Source organism: Gorilla gorilla, chromosome 9 (genome assembly GCF_029281585.2).
Source record: "Gorilla gorilla gorilla isolate KB3781 chromosome 9, NHGRI_mGorGor1-v2.1_pri, whole genome shotgun sequence".
In the NCBI taxonomy this organism is placed as follows: Eukaryota; Metazoa; Chordata; class Mammalia; order Primates; family Hominidae; genus Gorilla; species Gorilla gorilla.
In genome coordinates, this window is record NC_073233.2 from 73,243,977 (window position 1) to 73,264,559 (window position 20,583).

The 20,583-nt window shown below is 48.9% G+C and overlaps 1 protein-coding gene across 2 annotated transcripts; it reads left to right on the plus strand.

Moving 5' to 3' along the window:
- The first annotated feature begins 667 nt into the window (after positions 1-667).
- On the plus strand, positions 668-19,643 carry DPF2 (double PHD fingers 2). Of its 2 annotated transcripts, XM_004051505.5 has the most exons (12): positions 1,099-1,245; positions 7,696-7,856; positions 8,272-8,379; positions 8,705-8,868; positions 11,050-11,142; positions 11,296-11,374; positions 11,885-11,926; positions 12,973-13,110; positions 13,237-13,365; positions 13,554-13,666; positions 15,517-15,598; positions 18,347-19,643. In XM_004051505.5, exons 1-12 carry the CDS (start codon positions 1,214-1,216, stop codon positions 18,421-18,423), a joined length of 1,218 nt encoding a protein of 405 aa, XP_004051553.1. In that variant the 5' UTR covers positions 1,099-1,213; the 3' UTR covers positions 18,424-19,643. The 2 variants fall into 2 exon arrangements, with proteins under 2 accessions (XP_004051552.2, XP_004051553.1); XM_004051504.4 differs by lacking the exon at positions 11,885-11,926 and having other exon boundaries at positions 668-1,245.
- Positions 19,644-20,583: the final 940 nt, after the last annotated feature.

Sequence of the window (20,583 nt, forward strand, 5' to 3'; positions counted from 1 at the left end):
CCCACCTCAGCCTCTCCAGTAGCTGGGATTACAGGCGTCCGCCACCATGCCCGGCTAATTTTGTTTTTGTATTTTTAGTAGAGATGGGGTTTCACCATGTTAGCCAGGATGGTCTCGATCTCCCGACCTCGTGATCCGCCCACCGTGGCCTCCCAAAGTGCTGGTATTACAAGCGTGAACCAATGCTCCTGGCCTGTTTTTTTGTTTTTTTTTTTTTTTTTTTTTTTTAAGAGACAGGATCTTGCTATGTTGCCCAGGCTGGTCTTGAACCCCTGGGCTCAAGTGATTCTCCCACCTCACCCTCTCAAGTAGCTGGGATTACAGGCATGAGGCATTGCACCCGGCTTCTTGTACAGCTTTCTTGTGTGTATATCCAGGAGTGGACTTTGCTGGGTCATAGGGTATGTGTATTTTCAGCTTTAGTGATTATATATATACATATATTTTTTTTTTTTTTTCTTGAGATGGAGCCTCGCTCTGTTGCCCAGGCTGGAGTGCAGTGATGTGGCTCCAGTGGCTCACTGGAGCCTCAAACTCCTGGGCTCAAGTGATCCTCCCACCTCAGCCTCCCTAGTAGCTGGGATTACAGGCATGCACCACCATGCCCAGCTAATCTTTTTTTTTTCTTTTTTTCCTTTATTTATTTATTTATTTATTTTTTGAGAAGGAGTCTCGCTCTGTCGCCCAGGCTGGAGTGCAGTGGCGCGATCTCGGTTCACTGCAAACTCCGCCTCCCGGGTTCACGCCATTCTCCTGCCTCGGCCTCCCGAGTAGCTGGGACTACAGGCGCCCGCCACCACACCCGGCTAATTTTTTGTATTTTTAGTAGAGACGGGGTTTCACCGTGTTAGCCAGGATGGTCTCCATGTCCTGACCTCGTGATCCGCCCGCCTCGGCCTCCCACCGAGGCGTGAGCCACCGCGCCCGGCCCGGCTCCTGCTCCTCTAAATATTAGAGGCAAGCCTCGAACCGGAGCTCCGGGATGCATGCCAATCTCCGGTTGCGCCTGCGCGTCGGGCTCCCGTGGGGTCCACGCATTTCCTACCCGGCCCCCGCGAACAGGCGTAAAGCTCTTTCTTCAGTGCTCGCTCTAGTGCGCGCGCCCGGACGGCGCCTGCGCAGAGGGCAAGGAACCTGGTACCCCGGTGCGGTCCCCGCGCCTGCGCGCTGCGGACTGTGGGGCCTCTCGGCCCGAGGCAGAGGAGCAGGGAAGATGGCGGCTGTGGTGGAGAATGTAGTGAAGCTGTGAGTGGTCGTTTCTTTCTCTCCTAGGGCGGCAGGTTTTGTAAAGGGCCTGGGAGTAGGGGGCGGTGGGGGAAGGGACTAGGCGGAGAGAGGGACATCCCCGGGAAGGCCATGTTGCGACTCCTGGTGGGGAGGGCAACAGGAGACTCCGGAGAAGACGTTGCGCTTCTTTGGAAACTTGTGGAGGCCCTGATGGGGGCACACTGGAGCCCCGACGGGCGGCATCCCTGCGGGGCTGTGTGGCCTCAGCATTCCTCGGGGCTGACGGTTTCCAGAGCATGGCGCCCTGCCTGCACGCGAGACTCACCGTCCCGGTCCTCTCCCGAGACGCCTCAGTCCGGAGGAGCGGGGCCGAGGCCCGGGCGGCCCTACGGCTGGCCCGCCGCCCACCCCGCCCCGTCCCGTCCCGTCCCGTCCCGTCCGCTGCAGCAACAGGCTCGGCGGCCCCTGCGGAGTGCACTGCGGGGCTGGCTGTTTCAGTTCCAGGCAGCCCCGTGATGTTTGGGAGGATCTTGGGTGGCAGGTACCTAAGACTACAAATATTCTTGGGAAGAATTTGTCGAGGAGCGGATCCAGAAGGGAAGGAACTTCAGGGGAGTGGGCCTTGGCCCCGTCCAGTAGCAGCCATCAAAAACCTGCAACTGGACCGAAGCCGTTCAGGACAGCTTAGCCTAAAGGGGCATCTAGGTGGGCATTCTTCCTATTATACGATACCATTGTGCTGGTCAGATTTCAAGCAAAGTTAAAGTTAATAGCTGTTGGGGCCATGGACGCTGGCCTATGAACTGCTTCCTGTGAGTTAAAGATGCTTTGGGACTTGATTTATTCCTACAGAAGAATCAGAATGAGTTTTAGATTGGGTTAATGCACGGTGGGCGAAAAGAGCTTCTTTTAATGGGTATGTTGGGCTTGGTGCAAGGGTGGGAAAATTGAGTGGTGTCTGGCTGTCCAGTTAGGGTTTTTGCATTTTGACTGGATGACGAGGTAAAGGTTCGGTAACTCTTCTAAGGGACTCACAGCTTCTCATCTGTCTTTGTCGTGGCCTGAGCCCCACTCTTCCTAAGAGCCTTTTTAAAGAGTAAGTTGCTTCTCCCTCCTGCCTGAAGCCTTTTCTTTGAGAATGCTTTCCCACTTCCATTAAGCTAAGTGCCTTTCCTCCTCTTGTGGTTTTTTTTTTTTTTAAGTTGCTTTCTGCTCTATCCTGCTGTCTCTTTCAGCCACCCCTCCTCCCAACACTATTGTCTTTCTCTCTCATCTGCCCACTCCAGTTTCCCCAGCTCTTTCTTCAGGCTGACATTTTTCTCAATTTAGAAATGACACTGTTGATCTACCATTTATCCAGTTATCCTTCCTGACTCAGATGTTCTTTCTTTGTTTCCCTGCGTCTTTGTTGACTTCCCTCATCCCATTGTAAGGGGATGTTTTACACAGGTTTCTCCAAAAATAAAAAGAAAGATTCTCATTGTACTGGGGGAGTATCAGACTTGCCTAGGTTTTGAGAGTTAAACGTAGTGAGGTTCTTCGTGTTGGAAGATTTTCCTCAGAGAAATAGGGTTGCCAGTGCTTTCAAGTTGTGTCATAAGTGAGGGGTTGCCCATTTAAACAGAGCGTGACATCTTGTTTCTCTTTGAAAAACTGTAGAGATTGTGAGCATCACCAGCCACTAATTCCTGAATGCCAGTAATGAGAAACCAACTCTCTCCTCCTCATTTCTAGCTGCACAGGGCCTCAGATCACAATTAATACGTACTCCCGCAGAATTATCCGTTTAAGAAGGGGCTTCCATTCTTCCAGTTCATTTGGAGATATGGCACTTCTCTTGATTATAGTGTGCCTAGTCTTCTGACAGCTGATGTTATACATTGAGTACATTGAGGTCAGGACCACTAGCTCATCTTTTCTTTTTTTTTATTTTTTTAGACAGAGTCTCACTGTTGTCGGCCCGGGCTGGAATGCAGTGGCACGATCTTGGCTCACTGCAACCTCCACCTCCCGGGTTCCAGCAATTCTCCTGCTTCAGCCTCCCGGGTAGCTGAGATTACAGGTGCCCACCACCACACCTGGCTAATTTTTGTGTTTTTAGTAGAGATGGGGTTTCACCATGTTGGCCAGGCTGGTCTTGAACTCCTGACCTCAGGAGTTCACCCGCCTCGGCCTCCCAAAGTGCTGGGATTATAGGCGTGAGCCACCACGCCCGGCCCCTCATCTTGTATGACTTGCATCTTGTCCTGGGAAAAGAATTTTCTTATTTGTAAATTTCTATCCCTTCCAAATGTGATGTCAGAAATGAAAGGCTTGGCTGGGTGCAGTGGCTCACGCCTGTAATCTCAACACTTTGGGAGGTTGAGGCAGGCAGATCGCTTGAGGTCAGGAGTTCGAGACCAGCCTGGCCAACATGGTGAAACCTCATCTCTACTAAAACTATAAAAATTAGTTAGGTGTGGTGGCGCACACCTGTAGTCCCAGCTACTTGAGAGGCTGAGGCACAAGAATCGCCTGAACCCAGGAGGCAGAGGTTGAAGTGAGCTGATATCACACCACTGCCCTCCATCCTGAGTGACACTTTTAAGACTCTTTCTTAAGAAAAAGAAAGAGGCTGTTGGGCGCGGTGGCTCATGCCTGTAATCGCAGCACTTTGGTAGTCCAAGGCGGGCAGATCACAAGGTCAGGAGATTGAGACCATCCTGGCCAACATGGCGAAACCCCACTCTACCAAAAATACAAAAATTAGCTGGGCATGGTGGCACGTGTCTGTAATCCCAGCTACTCAGGACGATGAGGGAAGGGAATCACTTGAATCCAGGAGGCAGAGGTTGCAGTGAGCCAAGATCGCACCACTGCACTCCAGCCTGGCAACAGAGCAAGACTCCATCTCAAAAAAAAAAAAAAAAAAAAATGAAGCTGGGCACGGTGGCTCATGCCTGTAATCCCAGCACTTTGGGAGGCTGAGGCGGGCGGATCACAAGGTCAGGAGTTTGAGACCACCCTGACCAAGATAGTGAAACCCGTCTCTAGTAAAAATACAAAAATTAGCTGGGCATGGTGGCGTGCACCTGTAGTCCCAGCTACTCGGGAGGCTGAGGCAGAAGAATCGCTTGAACCCAGGAGAGATCACACCACTGCACTCCAGCCCAGGCGACAGAGCGAGACTCCGTCTCAAAAAAAGAGAGAAAGTCTTTAAGCGTTCTTACTAGGAAAGTAAAATAATAGTATAGCTGTAGCTGCTGATTGGTTTTGAAACTTTCTAGGCAAAATCTAGAGGCAGGGCACGGTGGCTTACGCCTGTAATCCCAGAACTTTGGGAGGCCGAGGTGGGCGGATCATGAGGTCAGGAGTTCGAGACCAGCTTGGCCAACATGGTGAAACCCTGTCTCTACTAAGAATACAAAAATTAGCTGGGCGTGGTGGCGCATGCCACTCCAGAGCCTGAGGCAAGAGAATCGTTGGAACCCGGGAGGCAGAAGCTGCAGTAGGCAGAAGCTGCAGTGAGCCGAGATTGCACCACTGCATTCCAACCTGGGCGGCAAAGCAAGACTCTATCTCAAAAAAAAAAAAAAAAAAATATATATATATATATATATATATATATATATATATATGTAGAGAACAGTGTTAATGTTAACTTGACATTTCTTGGTACTGGAGCCTTAAGTTTTTGTTGTTGTTTTTTTTTGTTTTAAGAGACAGAGCCTCCTTCTGTCCCCCAGGCTGAAGTGCAGTGGTATAACCTTGGTTTACTGCACCCTCAACTTCTTAGGCTCAAATGATTCCCCTATCTCATCTGCCCCAGGAGCTACGTGGGACCACAGGCGTGCATCACCAAGCCTAGCTGATGGTTTTTTTGTTTGTTTGTTTGTTTTAATTTTATTTTTTTTTGAGACAGTTTCGCTCTTGTTGCCCAGGCTGGAGTGCAGTGGCGCGATCTCGGCTCACCGCAACCTCCGCCTCCCAGGTTCAAGCAATTCTTCTGCCTCAGCCTCCCCAGTAGCCGGGATTATGGGCATGTACCACCACGCCCAGCTAATTTTGTATTTTTAGTAGAGACAGGGTTTCTCCATGTTGAGGCTGGTCTCGAACTCCTGACCTCAGGTGATCCGTCCACCTCAGTCTCCCAAAGTGCTGGGATTACAGGCTTGAGCCACTGCGCCAGGCCTTTTTTATTTTTTTTTTTTAACGTTTTGTAGAGATGGGATCTCACTGTGTTGCCCAAGCTGGTCTCTAACTCTTGGTCTCAAGAGATCCACCAGCCTTGGCCTCCCAAAGTGCTGGGATTATAAGCATGAGCTACTGTGCCCGGCCTCCCTTAAGTTCTTAAGAGCTCACTGTCATCCTGTCTTGTTCTCTCTTCATGAGATTCTCCCCCCACACTTCAGTGTTTCATTCCCAGCCCTTTTACCCCCAAGACTGTTTGCCTGCCTTACGTAGCTCACAAGAACCCTGACAGAACATCTCTCATTCATTCCCCGCAAAACTGTTTCCAGCCTCCATGCTCTGACTTTGCAGCACTCGCCAGCCTGGCCCTGCCTTCCATTTGACTTCCAGTGTCCGTATCAATTCCCATCAGCAGAAACAAAGGAGCTGCCGCACTCAACCTTGTTTATCCAATTTTATTCTGTGTGGTGAAGACGTGGCTGCCTCCTCAAGGCGAGCCCACAGAGGCAAGGCTGCCTTCTCCATTCTGCTCTCCAACGTGAGATTCGTGCCTGCCTCAGATTACAGTCATTACAGTTCGTTGAATCACGCCAGGCTATATTTGTGGCATTGCCGTCTCTGTGTGTGGTATGTGTCTTTTTTACTTGCTGGGCACATGCTAAGTTATGCAGTGGTCTATTGTGGCTGCTCACTGAAGGACCCTGTCACATTCTAGAGCAGGGTTTGTTGGTGTAGCCCGAGTTACGGACAGAAACCACAGAGACTTAATCTGTTTGCTGTCTCATCCCCAGGCTGTTTCTTGTAAAATCCTGATATGTCAAAGCTCATTTGGTCCAACCTCCTCAATCTATAGAAGTGTAACCAAGGTCCACCTGGGTTGACTAAATGTCCGTGTTCATATAGTGACTTGCAGGCAAGCCAGGTCTTTTTACTCTCAAGTCAAGTCTGACTGTATCTCAGACATCATCATGAGTATTAGGGATACTATGAGAAATAAATCAGTTCTGCCCTTGGTTTAAGATTGATTGACGCCAGGTACCGTGACACATGCCTCTATTCCCAGATACCTGGGAGGCTGAGGCAGGAGGATCACTTGAGCCAGGAGTTTGTGTCCAGCTTGGGCAACATAGTGAGACCTTGTCTCTTAAAAAAAAAAAAAAAAAAAAACAGGATTGATTGAATATAAGATCGAGTTTGTTAACCTCCATTACCAAAGTCCTTGTTAAACCCTGCAAGATGAGAACAAGATAGGTTCTATATACACGCTTCTTAGAACCAGATAACTCCTGGCACTGTGCAGTTTTCCAGTTTTCCACTTAAAGGTTTACCCTTGATTCAGATTTCAAATTGAGTCTTTTGAGACCAAGAAGATTTTTTCCTATATAATTTTATTTTGTGAGAATGGAGAAGAACCCTAAGATGGGCCTTAGAGCAAACAAGTTTCTTATGAGTGATGGTGCTCAATAAAAGCTTCAAGGAACTTCAGGTACTTGTAGACATCTTCCATAAATGTAAAATTAATTAGTTGATTAAAAACCTAGTTCAAAATTCAAAAGATATAAAAAGGCATATGGAAGGAAGTGGCCTAGTCACCCACTTTTTCTCCCCGCTGACCTGCAGTTTCTTTTCCATTTTGTTACATAAATGATAGTTTTATTTGACGCTTCTCAGCAGTGTACCGTGCTTTGCTTTTTGTCCCTAGTTAACTTGAAATTGTTTAATATCAGTATGTGAAGAGCTTCCTTCTTATGGCTAAATAGAATTTCATTGTATGGATTTACCATAGTTTGCTAAATACATTTTAATAAGTCCCCTAGACTTTGAACTCTTTCCCTCTGGAGCAGACCTTGGGGCAAGGATGTGGGAGCATGTAGTTTATTTGGGAGGTGATTGTAGGAAAGAGGGAATAAGGAGGAACTTAGGAGGGACTATCATCTGCTTCTTAGCCTCATAAGGGTTAAGAGAAATAGCATCTTAACTAGCACAGGGCTGGGCTTGTGAGACACGTGGAGTGAACATTAGTTCTTTCACCTCTTTGGGGGTTAAACTTAAGTCTGATTAGACATATGATGAAATCATGTGTTCCTGATGGTAATTTATTTGTAAAGTAATTCCTCATGATGGCCTAGAAAAGGGGCTTCGTGTCCCATGAGGCAGAAGTGGAGGCAAATAGAACAGAAGAGACAGCCTCCCAGTCCCTTGAGCCTTCTAGAGAAGCAGATGGCAGGGGAGAGGAATAGCTCAGCACCCTATGCCCTCTGCTCCAACATACACGCCTGGTTTCTATCTTCCCTGCAGCCTTGGGGAGCAGTACTACAAAGATGCCATGGAGCAGTGCCACAATTACAATGCTCGCCTCTGTGCTGAGCGCAGCGTGCGCCTGCCTTTCTTGGACTCACAGACTGGAGTAGCCCAGAGCAATTGTTACATCTGGATGGAAAAGCGACACCGGGGTCCAGGTGAGGGTCCAGACTTGGGAGAAGGGGACTCAGGAGCATAAGGAGGAAGAAGCCTCCTCATCTTAGGTGATGAGACAGTTGATAGGGTTTTCCCTACTGCCTTCCACCTATGGATGAATATGGTCTTCCTGTGATTAGAAACCCAGGGAGGATGAAGCAGATGTTTGATACCAGCATCTTTGTTTTCTGCCCTGCTGAGGCCATTGTGTGTCTGGAGAACTATGTGTTAGCCAAGGCCCTGAAGCTATCTATTTTTCTTTTCCACAGACTATTCCACCTAACCCCCTAGGTCCTCACTGTCAGAATTTCTCCCTTGCTCTAGAGCTCAAAGGAGGGCCTACTTAATTAGAAAGTGTTTGGTATTATTTTCTAATACTGGGTTAGGGCCTGACTTCTATCTTTCTTCCTGCCACAGGATTGGCCTCCGGACAGCTGTACTCCTACCCTGCCCGGCGCTGGCGGAAAAAGCGGCGAGCCCATCCCCCTGAGGATCCACGACTTTCCTTCCCATCTATTAAGCCAGGTAAGGCACATACTTCCTGAGCAGAGGCGTGGCCTGCTGCATGGTGAGAGCCTGCTAATCACTGTGATATACCAGGCCCAGTACTAGATCCCAAATATACTCAAATGAATATGATGTGATTCTTTCCTTTAAGGACCTCAGTCTAGAAGGGGAGACAGGTAAACAGATAAGTTATGGTGCCAAGTGAACTAGGGTGTCTTAATTCCTGGGCGTGCAGAGAACAAAAGATAGTGACAGACCTTTGGTAAGCCCCAGCATTATGTGGACTCAGAGCAGTCTGCTTTCAGCCCTTCTGAGCCTTGCTTTATCCTGACCTTGCTTGCAGACACAGACCAGACCCTGAAGAAGGAGGGGCTGATCTCTCAGGATGGCAGTAGTTTAGAGGCTCTGTTGCGCACTGACCCCCTGGAGAAGCGAGGTGCCCCGGATCCCCGAGTTGATGATGACAGCCTGGGCGAGTTTCCTGTGACCAACAGTCGAGCACGAAAGGTACAGGATTATCCCTGTGGCTAAGGGAGCTTTGATGGAAATCAGCCTCCTCTTCATTGGGGGCCACCTAGTTTCTAGAACTGAAACAGAAGCTGGAGTCCAGGAAGCAGGCCCCTGCAGTTCTGTTCTTACTTCAGTCCCTGATTATTGTCAGGTACTGACTGGCTTCTCTGTTGCTTCTAACTATAGACTCTCATTCATTCAATTCTATCACAGAAGGTTATTATTAAACACATATATAATTTTCATTAAAAAAATTAAAATAGGCCAGGTGCAGTGGCTCATGCCTGTAATCCCAGCACTTTGGGAGGCCAAGGCAGGAGGATTGCTTGAGTCCAGGAGTTCGAGACCAGCCTGGGCAACAAAGTGAGACCCCATCTCTACAAAAAATAATGATAAAAAAAATAGCCAGGCATAGCGGCATGCGCCTGTTGTCCCAGCTACTAGGGAAGCTGAGGTGGGAGAATCACTTGAGCCTATGAGTTCGAGACTGCAATGAGTCATGATCATGCCACTGCACTCCAGCCTGGGCAACAAAAAAAAAAAACTAAAACCAGAAGGTGCAAGAGTAGTACAATGAAATACCACATACTCTTTACCTAGATTTATCAGTTCCACATTTGGCACATTTGCCTTATCTGTCTTTGCTAAACTATTTGAGAGGAAACTTTTCAAAAACTTTTCAGTCTAGGCAACATAGCAGGACCTTGTCTCTACTAAAAATAAAAATAAAAAATTAGCTGGGCATGGTGGCACACGCCTGCAGTCCCAGCTACTCAGGATGCTGAGGTGGGAGGATTGCTTGAGCCCAGGAGATTGAAGCTGTAGCTCTGCTTATGCCACTGCACTCCAGCCTGGGTAACAGAGGGAGACCCTGTCTGGGAAGGGAGGGAAACAAACTTTTATCCCTAAGTACTTTACTCTTTTATCACAAAAGTTTGTGTCACAGTTTTTTGGTCCCTGAGGTTACACAGTGAAGCACACTTAGTCTCTGCCAACAGAGAAGATAAGAATACATATAAAAATAACAGCTATAAATATGCCAGCATTGGGCTAAGTGCCTTTTCATGCCCTTTCTCCTTTAGTCTGTACAACCTTATGGGGTAGGTCCTGTGTTCCCCATTTCACACAGAGGCTGAAATAAAGCAGTTTAAAAACTTCCCATGGGTCGGGCACGGTGGCTCACGCCTGTAATCCCAGCACTTTGGGAGGCCGAGGCAGGCGGATCTCGAGGTCAGGAGATTGAGACCATCCTGGCTAACATGGTGAAACCCCGTCTCTACTAAAAATACAAAAAAATTAGCCAGGCGTGGTGGCGGGCACCTGCAGTCCCAGCTACTCAGGCGCAAACCCGGGAGGCAGAGCTTGCAGTGAGCCGAGATTGCGCCACTGCACTCCAGCCTAGGTGACAGAACGAGACTCCATCTCAAAAAAAAAAAAAAAAAAAAACTTCCCATGGCCGGCCACGGTGGCTCACGCCTGTAATCCCAGCACTTTGGGAGGCCGAGGCAGTTGGATCACCTGAGGTCGGGAGTTCGAGACCAGCCTGACCAACATGAAGAAACCCCGTCTCTACTAAAAATCCAAAATTAATCAGGCGTGGTGGCGCATGCCTGTAATTCCAGCTACTTGGGAGGCTGAGGCAGGAGGATCGCTTGAACCCAGGAGACGGAGGTTGCAGTAAGCCAGTATTGTGCCATTGCGCTCCAGCCTGGGCAACAAGAGCAAAACTCTGTCTCCAAAAAAAAAAAAAAAAAAAACTTCCCACAAGGTCACACAAATAAGCAACAACATTTTAATTTAAACTAGGAGGCGAGTGTCAGGACAGAACCACCAATAATGTGCTCCCAGGGTGGCCAATCAGAGGCAGGAGAGGGCATGGCTGCTTGTGGCATCAGGGCAACCTTTTGGAAGCATGCTATTTGATTTGGCCATGTGGCATGGTGGGGAAAGCATTTCAGGCTAAGGAAATAATGTGAAGCACAGGGGAAAGATATCCCAAAGTATGGAAGGGAGCAGGAGCAGGATTATAGCATGCTTGAAAGGCGTTGGTGAGGAATGAGGCTGGTGTGGGTGGGACCACGGCACAGAGGAGGTTCTGGGTGGCGTTGGCCAGTCTCATCATAGGGGAGCTTTTGGATGCACATATTTCTACCCATGCTAACCCTCCTGTCCACTCAGCGGATCCTAGAACCAGATGACTTCCTGGATGACCTCGATGATGAAGACTATGAAGAAGATACTCCCAAGCGTCGGGGAAAGGGGAAATCCAAGGTGAGGGGCCAGCGTGCTGCCTGCATTTTGGGACAGGGTGGCCTAGGGAATTCCTTATTTTATTTCAAGTGAGATTAGCAGCCACTTCCAAAAGAGTCTAACTCCTCAGGCCCAGCTCCCAAAATAAGGGTGTCTCTTTGCTCTTCTTGGCAGGGTAAGGGTGTGGGCAGTGCCCGTAAGAAGCTGGATGCTTCCATCCTGGAGGACCGGGATAAGCCCTATGCCTGTGACAGTGAGTGCCTCACAAGTGGGTGGGTAGACCTTGCCTTGGACCCAGCTCCTGCTCAGGATATGAGAGGAGGGAGGGTTGTGTTTTTGCCCAGAGTATTAAAACAAACCTGGGCTCTTGTCCTGCCTGCTGACTGCTTCCGTCTGAGACCCCTGGGAGGCCTGGGTCCCTGCTATATGACGGGTGGGACCTGCATGCTCTGGGAAAGATTTCTGCTGTCCTCTGGGATGGGGTTACTTGTGGGGGCCACAGCAGGCAGGGTTGGCCTCTCAACAGACGGCCTGCAGGTCTCCTGGCCTCAGTTAAGCCAGGGCCCCAAGGGTCTGACACTGAGTTTTTCAACGTCTGTTCTCTTTTTCTTTCTGTCTGCCTTGCCCCACTTCTGTCCCTCCACCCTGGGAGCACCATCGCCGCTGGGGTTTCTCTCTCGTTTGCTCCGCTTTCCTGCTGCTGCTGCTCCTGTCTCAAGTGTATCAAGGCCTTCTTCTCATGACTTTTCTTTCTGTCTTTCAGATAGTTTCAAACAAAAGCATACCTCGAAAGCGCCCCAGAGAGGTAGCTCTCTCAACTTTTCAGACTTGTGGTTTTCCTTTCCCTTTTTCCCTCTTCCCTTGTTCCTCCTGCCTTTCTCATTTCCTGGGATGCTAGCTTTAAAATCTCTGGAATGGCATGGGGGTAGGAGCAGTGGAATTTCTGCTGTGCTCTACTCCTCAAAGTCCTGGAGGCTGCCTTTACCACTGCTTGTCTCCCACAAACCTGCTCCTAGAGCTGCTCGGCCCAGTGCATGGGGTGGCTTCAGAAGCATTATCAGGAGCCCATTACAATCAGACCCTTCCGCTCCCTCCCCAGACCAGGCACCTGGTGGTCAGCTCATGTTCCCCACCGCCCCACCACCTCCTCCTGCCATCCTCTCTCCCCACTCCTTTCCTGCTGGCCCCCTTGCCCTTCTTGGTATTACTTCTCAAGATGACAAAATGCCTCGTGGGGATCTGCTTTCCTTGCTGATTGGCAGGCCTGGACAGGGCAATTACGTGGGAGTGTGCTTGAATTTCTTTGGGGACCAACTGCCCAACTGGCTTCATTGATAGGATATCCCCAAGAAACCCATCCCCTGCTTGTTTACCCACATTCAGGGGAGATGGGCTCCATGGTGTGTGTGGGGTAGCATGAGCCTCCCACATTTACTGAGGGGTAAAAAAGTTTGGAGTCTTATCCACTTTTCCCCCTTCCTGCCACACCAAAGATATAGGAATATCCTTCCCTTTCCTGACCTGGAGCGTCCCAGACTGTTAGTATATCCCAGAGCAACTAACTGGTGATGGGGCAAGGGCTAAGCCCCCCAAAAGTCAACATGGAAGAGCAGTGGTGGCCATGGGGTTGGAGTTCAGGAGGGAAGAGAGCCCCAGAAGCTAGAGAGCCCCACGGCCTGATGCTCCTGGCTGAGGGGAAGTGGCCATCACTCAAGGCCTGTCCCATAGTGGAGCTGCTAGGGGAAGGGATGGTTGCCCTCTGCCTCAGGTGGAGCCCCCACAGCTTGCAGGGGTGGGGACATGGCACTCTTGTATCCTAACACCTTTCTCTGCAATCTTCTTCCCACTCAGTTTGTGGAAAACGTTACAAGAACCGACCAGGCCTAAGTTACCACTATGCCCACTCCCACTTGGCTGAGGAGGAGGGCGAGGACAAGGAAGACTCCCAGCCACCCACTCCTGTTTCCCAGAGGTCTGAGGAGCAGAAATGTAAGCTGAGGTGTCAGAAGTGGTGGGCAAGCAGAAGTTGGCCTGGTTATGAAAACCACTCCTTGCATGGGTGTTGAGTGGCTCAGGGACCCCCATGGGTGTCATCAAAACTCTTTCTCTCTGTAGCCAAAAAGGGTCCTGATGGATTGGCCTTGCCCAACAACTACTGTGACTTCTGCCTGGGGGACTCAAAGATTAACAAGAAGACGGGACAACCCGAGGAGCTGGTGTCCTGTTCTGACTGTGGCCGCTCAGGTACTGCCTCCCGTGAAGGCTGCTGCTTTGCCCGGTCCCCAAGGGGCTCTTGGCTTGCTGTCCTCTAGGGCTGTCATAACCAGCCCACCTCGCTTTTCCTAACCAAGAGAAGATGTAGCCACAGGCAGGAGCTCCTCTCTTCCCCCCGCATTTCTGACTGTCTGTCTCACTCACTTCCCACACTACAGGGCATCCATCTTGCCTCCAGTTTACCCCCGTGATGATGGCGGCAGTGAAGACATACCGCTGGCAGTGCATCGAGTGCAAATGTTGCAACATCTGTGGCACCTCCGAGAATGACGTGTGTATCTCCGCCCCCTCCTCAGCATGGCTCCTTCTGGGCTTTTACTGCTGTTTGCACAGTTCCCTCTAAAGTGAGCTTTCTTCTAAGAAGGGAGCAGGATCCCTCCCACATGCCACACGCCCCTCCCTAGCATCTCAGTCAGAACTCTGATTTGTTGCCAGATATATATTGAGTGCTGATTTTATGTCAGACACTGTTCTAGTCACTAAAGATGCTAAAGACAAACAAGGTCCCTGCCTCATGAGATTTACATTCTTACAGGAACAACAACAAGCAAGGATGTAAATGAGATTTGTATAATGTGCCATGAAAAAAATGAAATCAGTACTGTGGCAGAGAATAATTGCATAAGTGATTTATTTTGATGGTCAGGTATGGCTCTTCTGGGAGGGTGATGCTGGTGTTGAAATTTTGGTGATACCAAGGAGCCAGTCAAGATTTGGAGGTAGAGGAATCCCAGGAAAGGAGCAGCCAGTGCCGAGGCCTTACGTTGGACAAGCCAGATGACAGGGCATGGGAGAGTATGGCGGGCGATGAGATGAGAGAGGCAAGCACTGCCAGATCTCTGGGGCCTTGGGTTTTATTCTAGGTACAACAGGACACTGTTGAAGGGTTTTAATCGGGAAGTGACATGGTTATTTATGTATTTATTTATTTACTTTTTTTTTTTGAGATGGAGTCTTGCTCTGTCGCCCAGGCTGGAGTACAGTGGCACAATCTCGGCTCACTGCAACCTCCGCCTCCCGGGTTCAAGCGATTCTCCTGCCTCAGCCTCCCAGGTAGCTGGGATTACAGGTGCCCGCCACCATGCCTGGCTAATTTTTAGTAGAGACGGGGTTTCACCATGTTGGCCAAGCTAGTTTTGAACTCCTGACCTCAGGTGATCCACCTGCCTCAGCCTCCCAAAATGCTGGTATTACAGGTGTGAGCCACCGTGCTTGGCCCTTGTCTTATATTTTAAAAAGATGACTTTGGGTGCTGTGTGGAGGGTAGACTGTAGGGACAAGGATGGAGGCTCATGCCTGTAATCCTAACACTTGAGAGGCTGAGGCGGGAGGATCACTTGAGCCCAGGAATTCAAGACCAGCCTGAGCAACATAGGGAGATCCTGTCTCCACAAAAAAAATAAAAACTTAGCCAGGTGTGGTGGCACACACGTTAGTCCCAGCTACTTGGCAGGCTGAGGTGGGAGGATTGCTTGAACCCAGGAGTTTGAGGCTGCAGTGAGCCATGATCACACCACCGCACTCTAGCCTGGGCAACAAAGCGAGACCTTGTCTCAAAAAGAAATAGTCACTGGGCACGGCGTCTCACACCTGTAATCCAAGAACTTTGGGAGGCTGAGGTGGGAGGACTGCTTGAGCCTGGGAATTCAGGACCAGCCTGGGCAACATAAGGAGATCTTGTCTCTCCAAAAACATTGAAAAATTAGCTAGGTGTGGTGGTGTGTGCCTATAGTCCCAGCTACTTGAGAGGCTGAGGTAGGAGGATCACTTGGGCCCAGGGGGTCAAGGCTGCAGTGAGCCGTGATTGCACCACTGCACTCCAGCCTGAGTGACAGCAATACCCTGTCTCAAAAAAATATACCATAGAGCTTGGGCTTTAGGGAAAAAAAAAAAAAAAAAAAAAGTGGAGGTGATTTGATCAATTAGGAGCTCTGAAAGGACCCAAGTGAGAGATGACAGTGACTGGATCTGCGGTGGAGAGGGGCAGCATGGTTTCCTATATAAGATTCTCACATCTGTTCTTACCTGCTACCTACCCCTCTTGGAAATAGCAGTGTCCTGTAGTGGTCTGAGGCACATCAGTTATTCAGTCCCCATCCTCTTCCCTCTTGCCTACTTCAGGACCAGTTGCTCTTCTGTGATGACTGCGATCGTGGCTACCACATGTACTGTCTCACCCCGTCCATGTCTGAGCCCCCTGAAGGTAAGTTGCCCAGATCTTTTACTCAGAACAATTACTTTATTAGTTACTTGGAAAATACTGAGTTCTATGTTCTTTATATTATCACTTATATATTCTTCCAAATTAGGGAGTAAAGCACCTTGCCTTGGCTCAGTTTAGAATGCCTTCCTAACATTTCAACTTAAAGGGTTTAGTGTTTGCACATTATCAGCTACATTTACAACAGAAAATCAACAGCCCAGAAGAAAACAGATGCTGAGCCGAGATCAGTCACCCAGAAGGAATGATTTATTTTCTTCCAACCAGTCCAGAAAACTCAAGTGGTAGATTATCTGATGTGAAGCTTCTACAGTCAACTCTTGAAATTTGATAGATTTGAGCATTTATTTCCTATCCCTTCCCCTTCTGAACTGGGAAGGGACTTGACTTTGGAGCCTGAATGGGTCAGTCTGCTTCTCCCATAACTTACTGTAATAATGGTCCAAGTTTATTAAAGCTATTCACTGAAACCAGTGGTGGCACCAAGAATTGGTCGCATCTCCACAAGTCCCCTTCCAGCTGGATTTCTGTACATAAACACCTCTTGTACAGAAATTGAGTAGCAGCTGGGTGCGGTGGCTCAAGCCTGTAATCCCAGCACTTTGGGAGGCCGAGGCGGGCGGATCACGAGGTCAGGAGATTGAGACCATCCTGGCTAACGCGGTGAAACCCCGTCTCTACTAAAAATACAAAAAAATTAGCCGGGTGTGGTGGCGGGCGCCTGTAGTCCCAGCTACTCAGGAGGCTGAGGCAGGAGAATGGCGTGAACCCGGGAAGCGGAGCTTGCAGTGAACCGAGATCGCGCCACTGCACTCCAGCCTGGGCAACAGAGCGAGACTCCATCTCAAAGAAAAAAAAAAAAGCCAACAGAAATTCAGTAGCTTACTCAGAACACAAATGCCCAGGAGCTGTTACTGTGCACAAAGGATGTGGGCCAGCATTACAGGCAAGAGAAAGTGTTCCATTGTGTGATGCAAGCTGACTTGTAACATATTGGTCAAACTGCTGTCACCCCTCTAGAGAATGAGGCCCCTGACAATGTCTAAGAGTCCTTTAGCAGCTATAGGGGAGTACTCAGCTTCTGTCAGGCCCAGTTTATGAATCTGCTTTGGGGAGAAGTCGCATGTTTAGGTTTTGTTTTGTTTTGTTTTTTTAAACCATCAAACAGACAATCTATGTTACAGAATGGCTTTCCTATTAAAGTTCTGTGGGACATCGAGGTAGTGGAGAGCTGCAGGCCCGAGTGTCCTCACTGTAGTGTTAAGGCAGCTGAGGGGCAACCCCTAGAAGTATCAGATGTTCTAGGTCAGGGTCAGCAAGCTACAAGCTAAAACCTATGGACCACATCCAGCCACAGCCAGCTTAAATAGCTTGCAAGCTATTTTCTTTTCTTTTTCTTTTTCTTTCTTTTTTTTTTTTTTTTTTTTGAGACAGTGTCTTGTTCTGTTGCCCATGTTGGAGTGGAGTGGCATGATCTCAGCTCACTGCAACCTCCGCTTCCCCAGGCTCAGGTAATCTGGTAATCCTCCCACCTCAGCCTCCTGAGTACCTGGGACTACAGGCATGCCACCACACCCAGCTAATTTTTGTATTCTTAGTAGAGACGGGGTTTTGCCATGGTGCCCAGGCTGGTCTCGAACTGCTGGGCTCAAGTGATCCACCCACCTCAGCTTCCCAAAGTGCTGGGATTACAGGTGTGAACCTGTAGTCTAGCCTGAAGAAAATCCCCTTAAAAATGTAAAAACTGGCTGGGCACTGTGGCTCCCGTCTGTAATCCCAGCACTTTGGGATCTCTTGAGCCCAAGGGTTCAAGACCAGCCTGGGCAGCATGGCAAAACCCCGTCTTTACTAAAAATACAGAAATTAGCTGGGCGTGGTGCTGTGTGCTTGTAATCTCAGCTACTATAGAGGCTGAGGCAAGAGAATTGCTTGAACCTGGGAGGCAGAGGTTAGAGTAAGCTGAGATCACACTGCTGCACTCCAGCCTGAGCAACAGAGCGGAAACTCTTGTCTCGGAAAAAAAAAAAATAAAGGGAGTTAAAAAAAAAAATGCATGAGACTGTATGTGGCTCACACACCCTAAAATATTTAACACTCTGGCTCTTTACAGAAAAGTTTGCCAACCTTATTGACCTTTGGGTTAGAAAGGACTTAACATTTTTGAGTCACATGTTTCTGAAGAGCTGATAAAAGCTGTGGATCCTTTCCCCTAGAATAATGTCCAAATGCGCATAGGTATAATTTGGTTATCATTTCAAGGCATTAAGGACTAATTTTATTCAAAAAAATTAGAAGAATTCAGCCATAGTCAATATTAATAAACAAGGAATGACCCAATTGTTTTTCATATAAGGGACAATTATTTTGTGTTTTTTAGTGAAACTACACAAGTCTTAAAACTGAGGTGCTTGACAAACTTCTGTCTTCCCAGGCCCTCTTCCTACTCCCAAAACTTCTGATTTAATAGGGCCAAGAGGGCCTGGGCATCAGTATTCTGAAGTCCTCTAGATGATTATTTCTTTCATCTCCATAGAGGATGATATTTCACAATATTTGAAGACTTAGAGGTTTATCCCAGCTCAGGAAACCATGGAACTTTCCTGCTGCAGAGCATCCCTCGTCCTACCTGTAGCTGATCCTGCTATAGAGATGGGGTATCAAGAGCAGAGGAATTGCAAGCAGGTGGAGATTGTGTGGGACCCATCTGGACCCCATTTTGCCTCTCTGCAGGAAGTTGGAGCTGCCACCTGTGTCTGGACCTGTTGAAAGAGAAAGCTTCCATCTACCAGAACCAGAACTCCTCTTGATGTGGCCACCCACCTGCTCCCCGACATATCTAAGGCTGTTTCTCTCCTCCACTTCATATTTCATACCCATCTTTCCCTTCTTCCTCCTCTCCTTCACAAGTCCAGAGAACCTTGGGGTGGTTGTGCCAGCCTGCCTTTGGCAGCTGCAAGCTGAGGTGGCAGCTCTGACCACCTCTGGCCCCAGGCCCTCAGGGAGAAAGGAGCAACACACTGCCCCTAGGCGTGCGTGTGGCCCAGTTTCTCTCTGCTCTCCATTAAGTGCATTCACTCTGCTTGCCTTGGGCCCAGGCCCTGGTGATCACAGGGTTCAAACAGTGTCCTCCTAGAAAGAGTGGGAGAGCAGCTCACTTCTCTGTGTTCTGCCTCCCCTCTGGTCTCCAGAGTTTTCCTGTCCTCTAGAGGCAAGCCAGGCCAGGGAGCTGGGAGCGAGCAAGCTGAGGCCACGTCCACAAGGAGCTTTTCATGCCCCTGTGCCGCATAGCCTCACCTCTTTCCTCCAGAGTGGCTCTCTGCGGCCCTGTGTTCCTGCTACAGAGGGTTCTTTTCTGGAGTCAGGATGTTCTCGGTCACCCTCCTGGCTCTGCCCTGTCCCACTCCACCCCACCCCAGGGGGAACAGTAGCTTCACCTTGTTATTCCCGTTGCTCTCCTGGCTCACTCTTACGGGCGGTCTCCAGTGACTGAAGCATTCCCCACCCTTAGAATTTCTCATCTTCTGCCTCCCTTCTTACTCCTTTTGGTTTTGTGGGGAGAGGGGAAGGATCAGGGGGCCAGGCCAGCAGCTCGGGGGCCACAGGGAGATGGATAATGTGCCTGTTTTTTAACACGACAAAAAAGCCTACCTCCAAAATCCCCTTTTTGTTCTTCCTGGACCTGGGCATTCAGCCTCCTGCTCTTAACTGAATTGGGAGCCTCTGCCACCTGCCCTGTGTATCCTGGCTCTCAGCTCATGGGGAAGCCACATAGACATCCCTTTCTTCCCTTGCACGCTCGCTAGCAGCTGGTAAGGTCTTCACACCCTGATTCCTCAAGTTTTCTGCTTAGTGGCACTGACATTAAGTAGTGGGGGGACAGTCCATGCCAGGACACCCTGGAGTAGCCTTCCCCCTTGGCCGCGGGCAGGCCCTAACTCACTGTCGCTTTGGAGTTGAGGTGTCTTTTTTTTTCTTTCTTTAGTTCCTGTATTCTAAACATTAGTAAAAATAAATGTTTTTACACAGAGCCCTCTGCTGGATGGTTTATCTCCTGCCTCTCTCCATTAAGAAGGCCATTTCATCCTAAGATTTCCATGATGGTGGTTTTTTTTTTGTTTGTTTTGAAATACAGCTTTTTCCCCCCAAATTAAAATTTTTTTGTGGAAACCCAATATGTAAAGCGAATATAAAATTAGTTATTTTGTTTTGTTACATAAATTCAAGTTTATAACAATTCTTTGTTATAAAGAACAATGAAGCTGTTTTGATCAATACAAAATTTGGGTTAAAATCAACTTTAACATCTATTTTTGTGTTTCAGTTGATTTGGAGAATTCTCCTAGTCTTGGATACATAGATGGAAGTGATGACAGGTTTATAACAGTTGACCTTGCAATCTCAGACATTTAAAACAGGACCAGAAGTTCATATAAATATAATTAATAAGCAAACCAATGACATCACCATGGGACACACACAAAAGTTCTTGCAGGAGCAGGGTCTGTGTGGCTTCAGTTGCCTGCAGCGCTCCCAGGCCAGAGCAAGTGCTCTAGGATCTGAACTGCCCGCAGTGCAGCCCTGCAGCCTTTCCCAGGGCACGTTGATGTGCACACAGTTTCCCTGAAGGCAAAGTGAACAGGTGGAGAGCTTACGTGGCAGCGCGTATGTCTTCAGTGTGTGTTTTAGAAGTCCAACTGTTGTTTTTATGTTTTTAAAGGAAAGATTTGAATCAAGCAGTTATGGGCCCCCTGAAGTATCCTTTTTTCTAGAACATTCTGAAAGTCATCCTTGCCTATGGGAAGCCTAGGCCGGCCTTCACTGTTATGTTCAATAAATAAGCAGGGTGCTCTGGGCTGGGGATTGTGTGAGGAGCAGAGCGCAGCCCGTCCTCATGCTTTTCCACTGAAGTAGGCCAGGCGGAGAGGGAGTACAGCAATGAATGCGCTTTGGCAGCTGAGTAGTCCGAG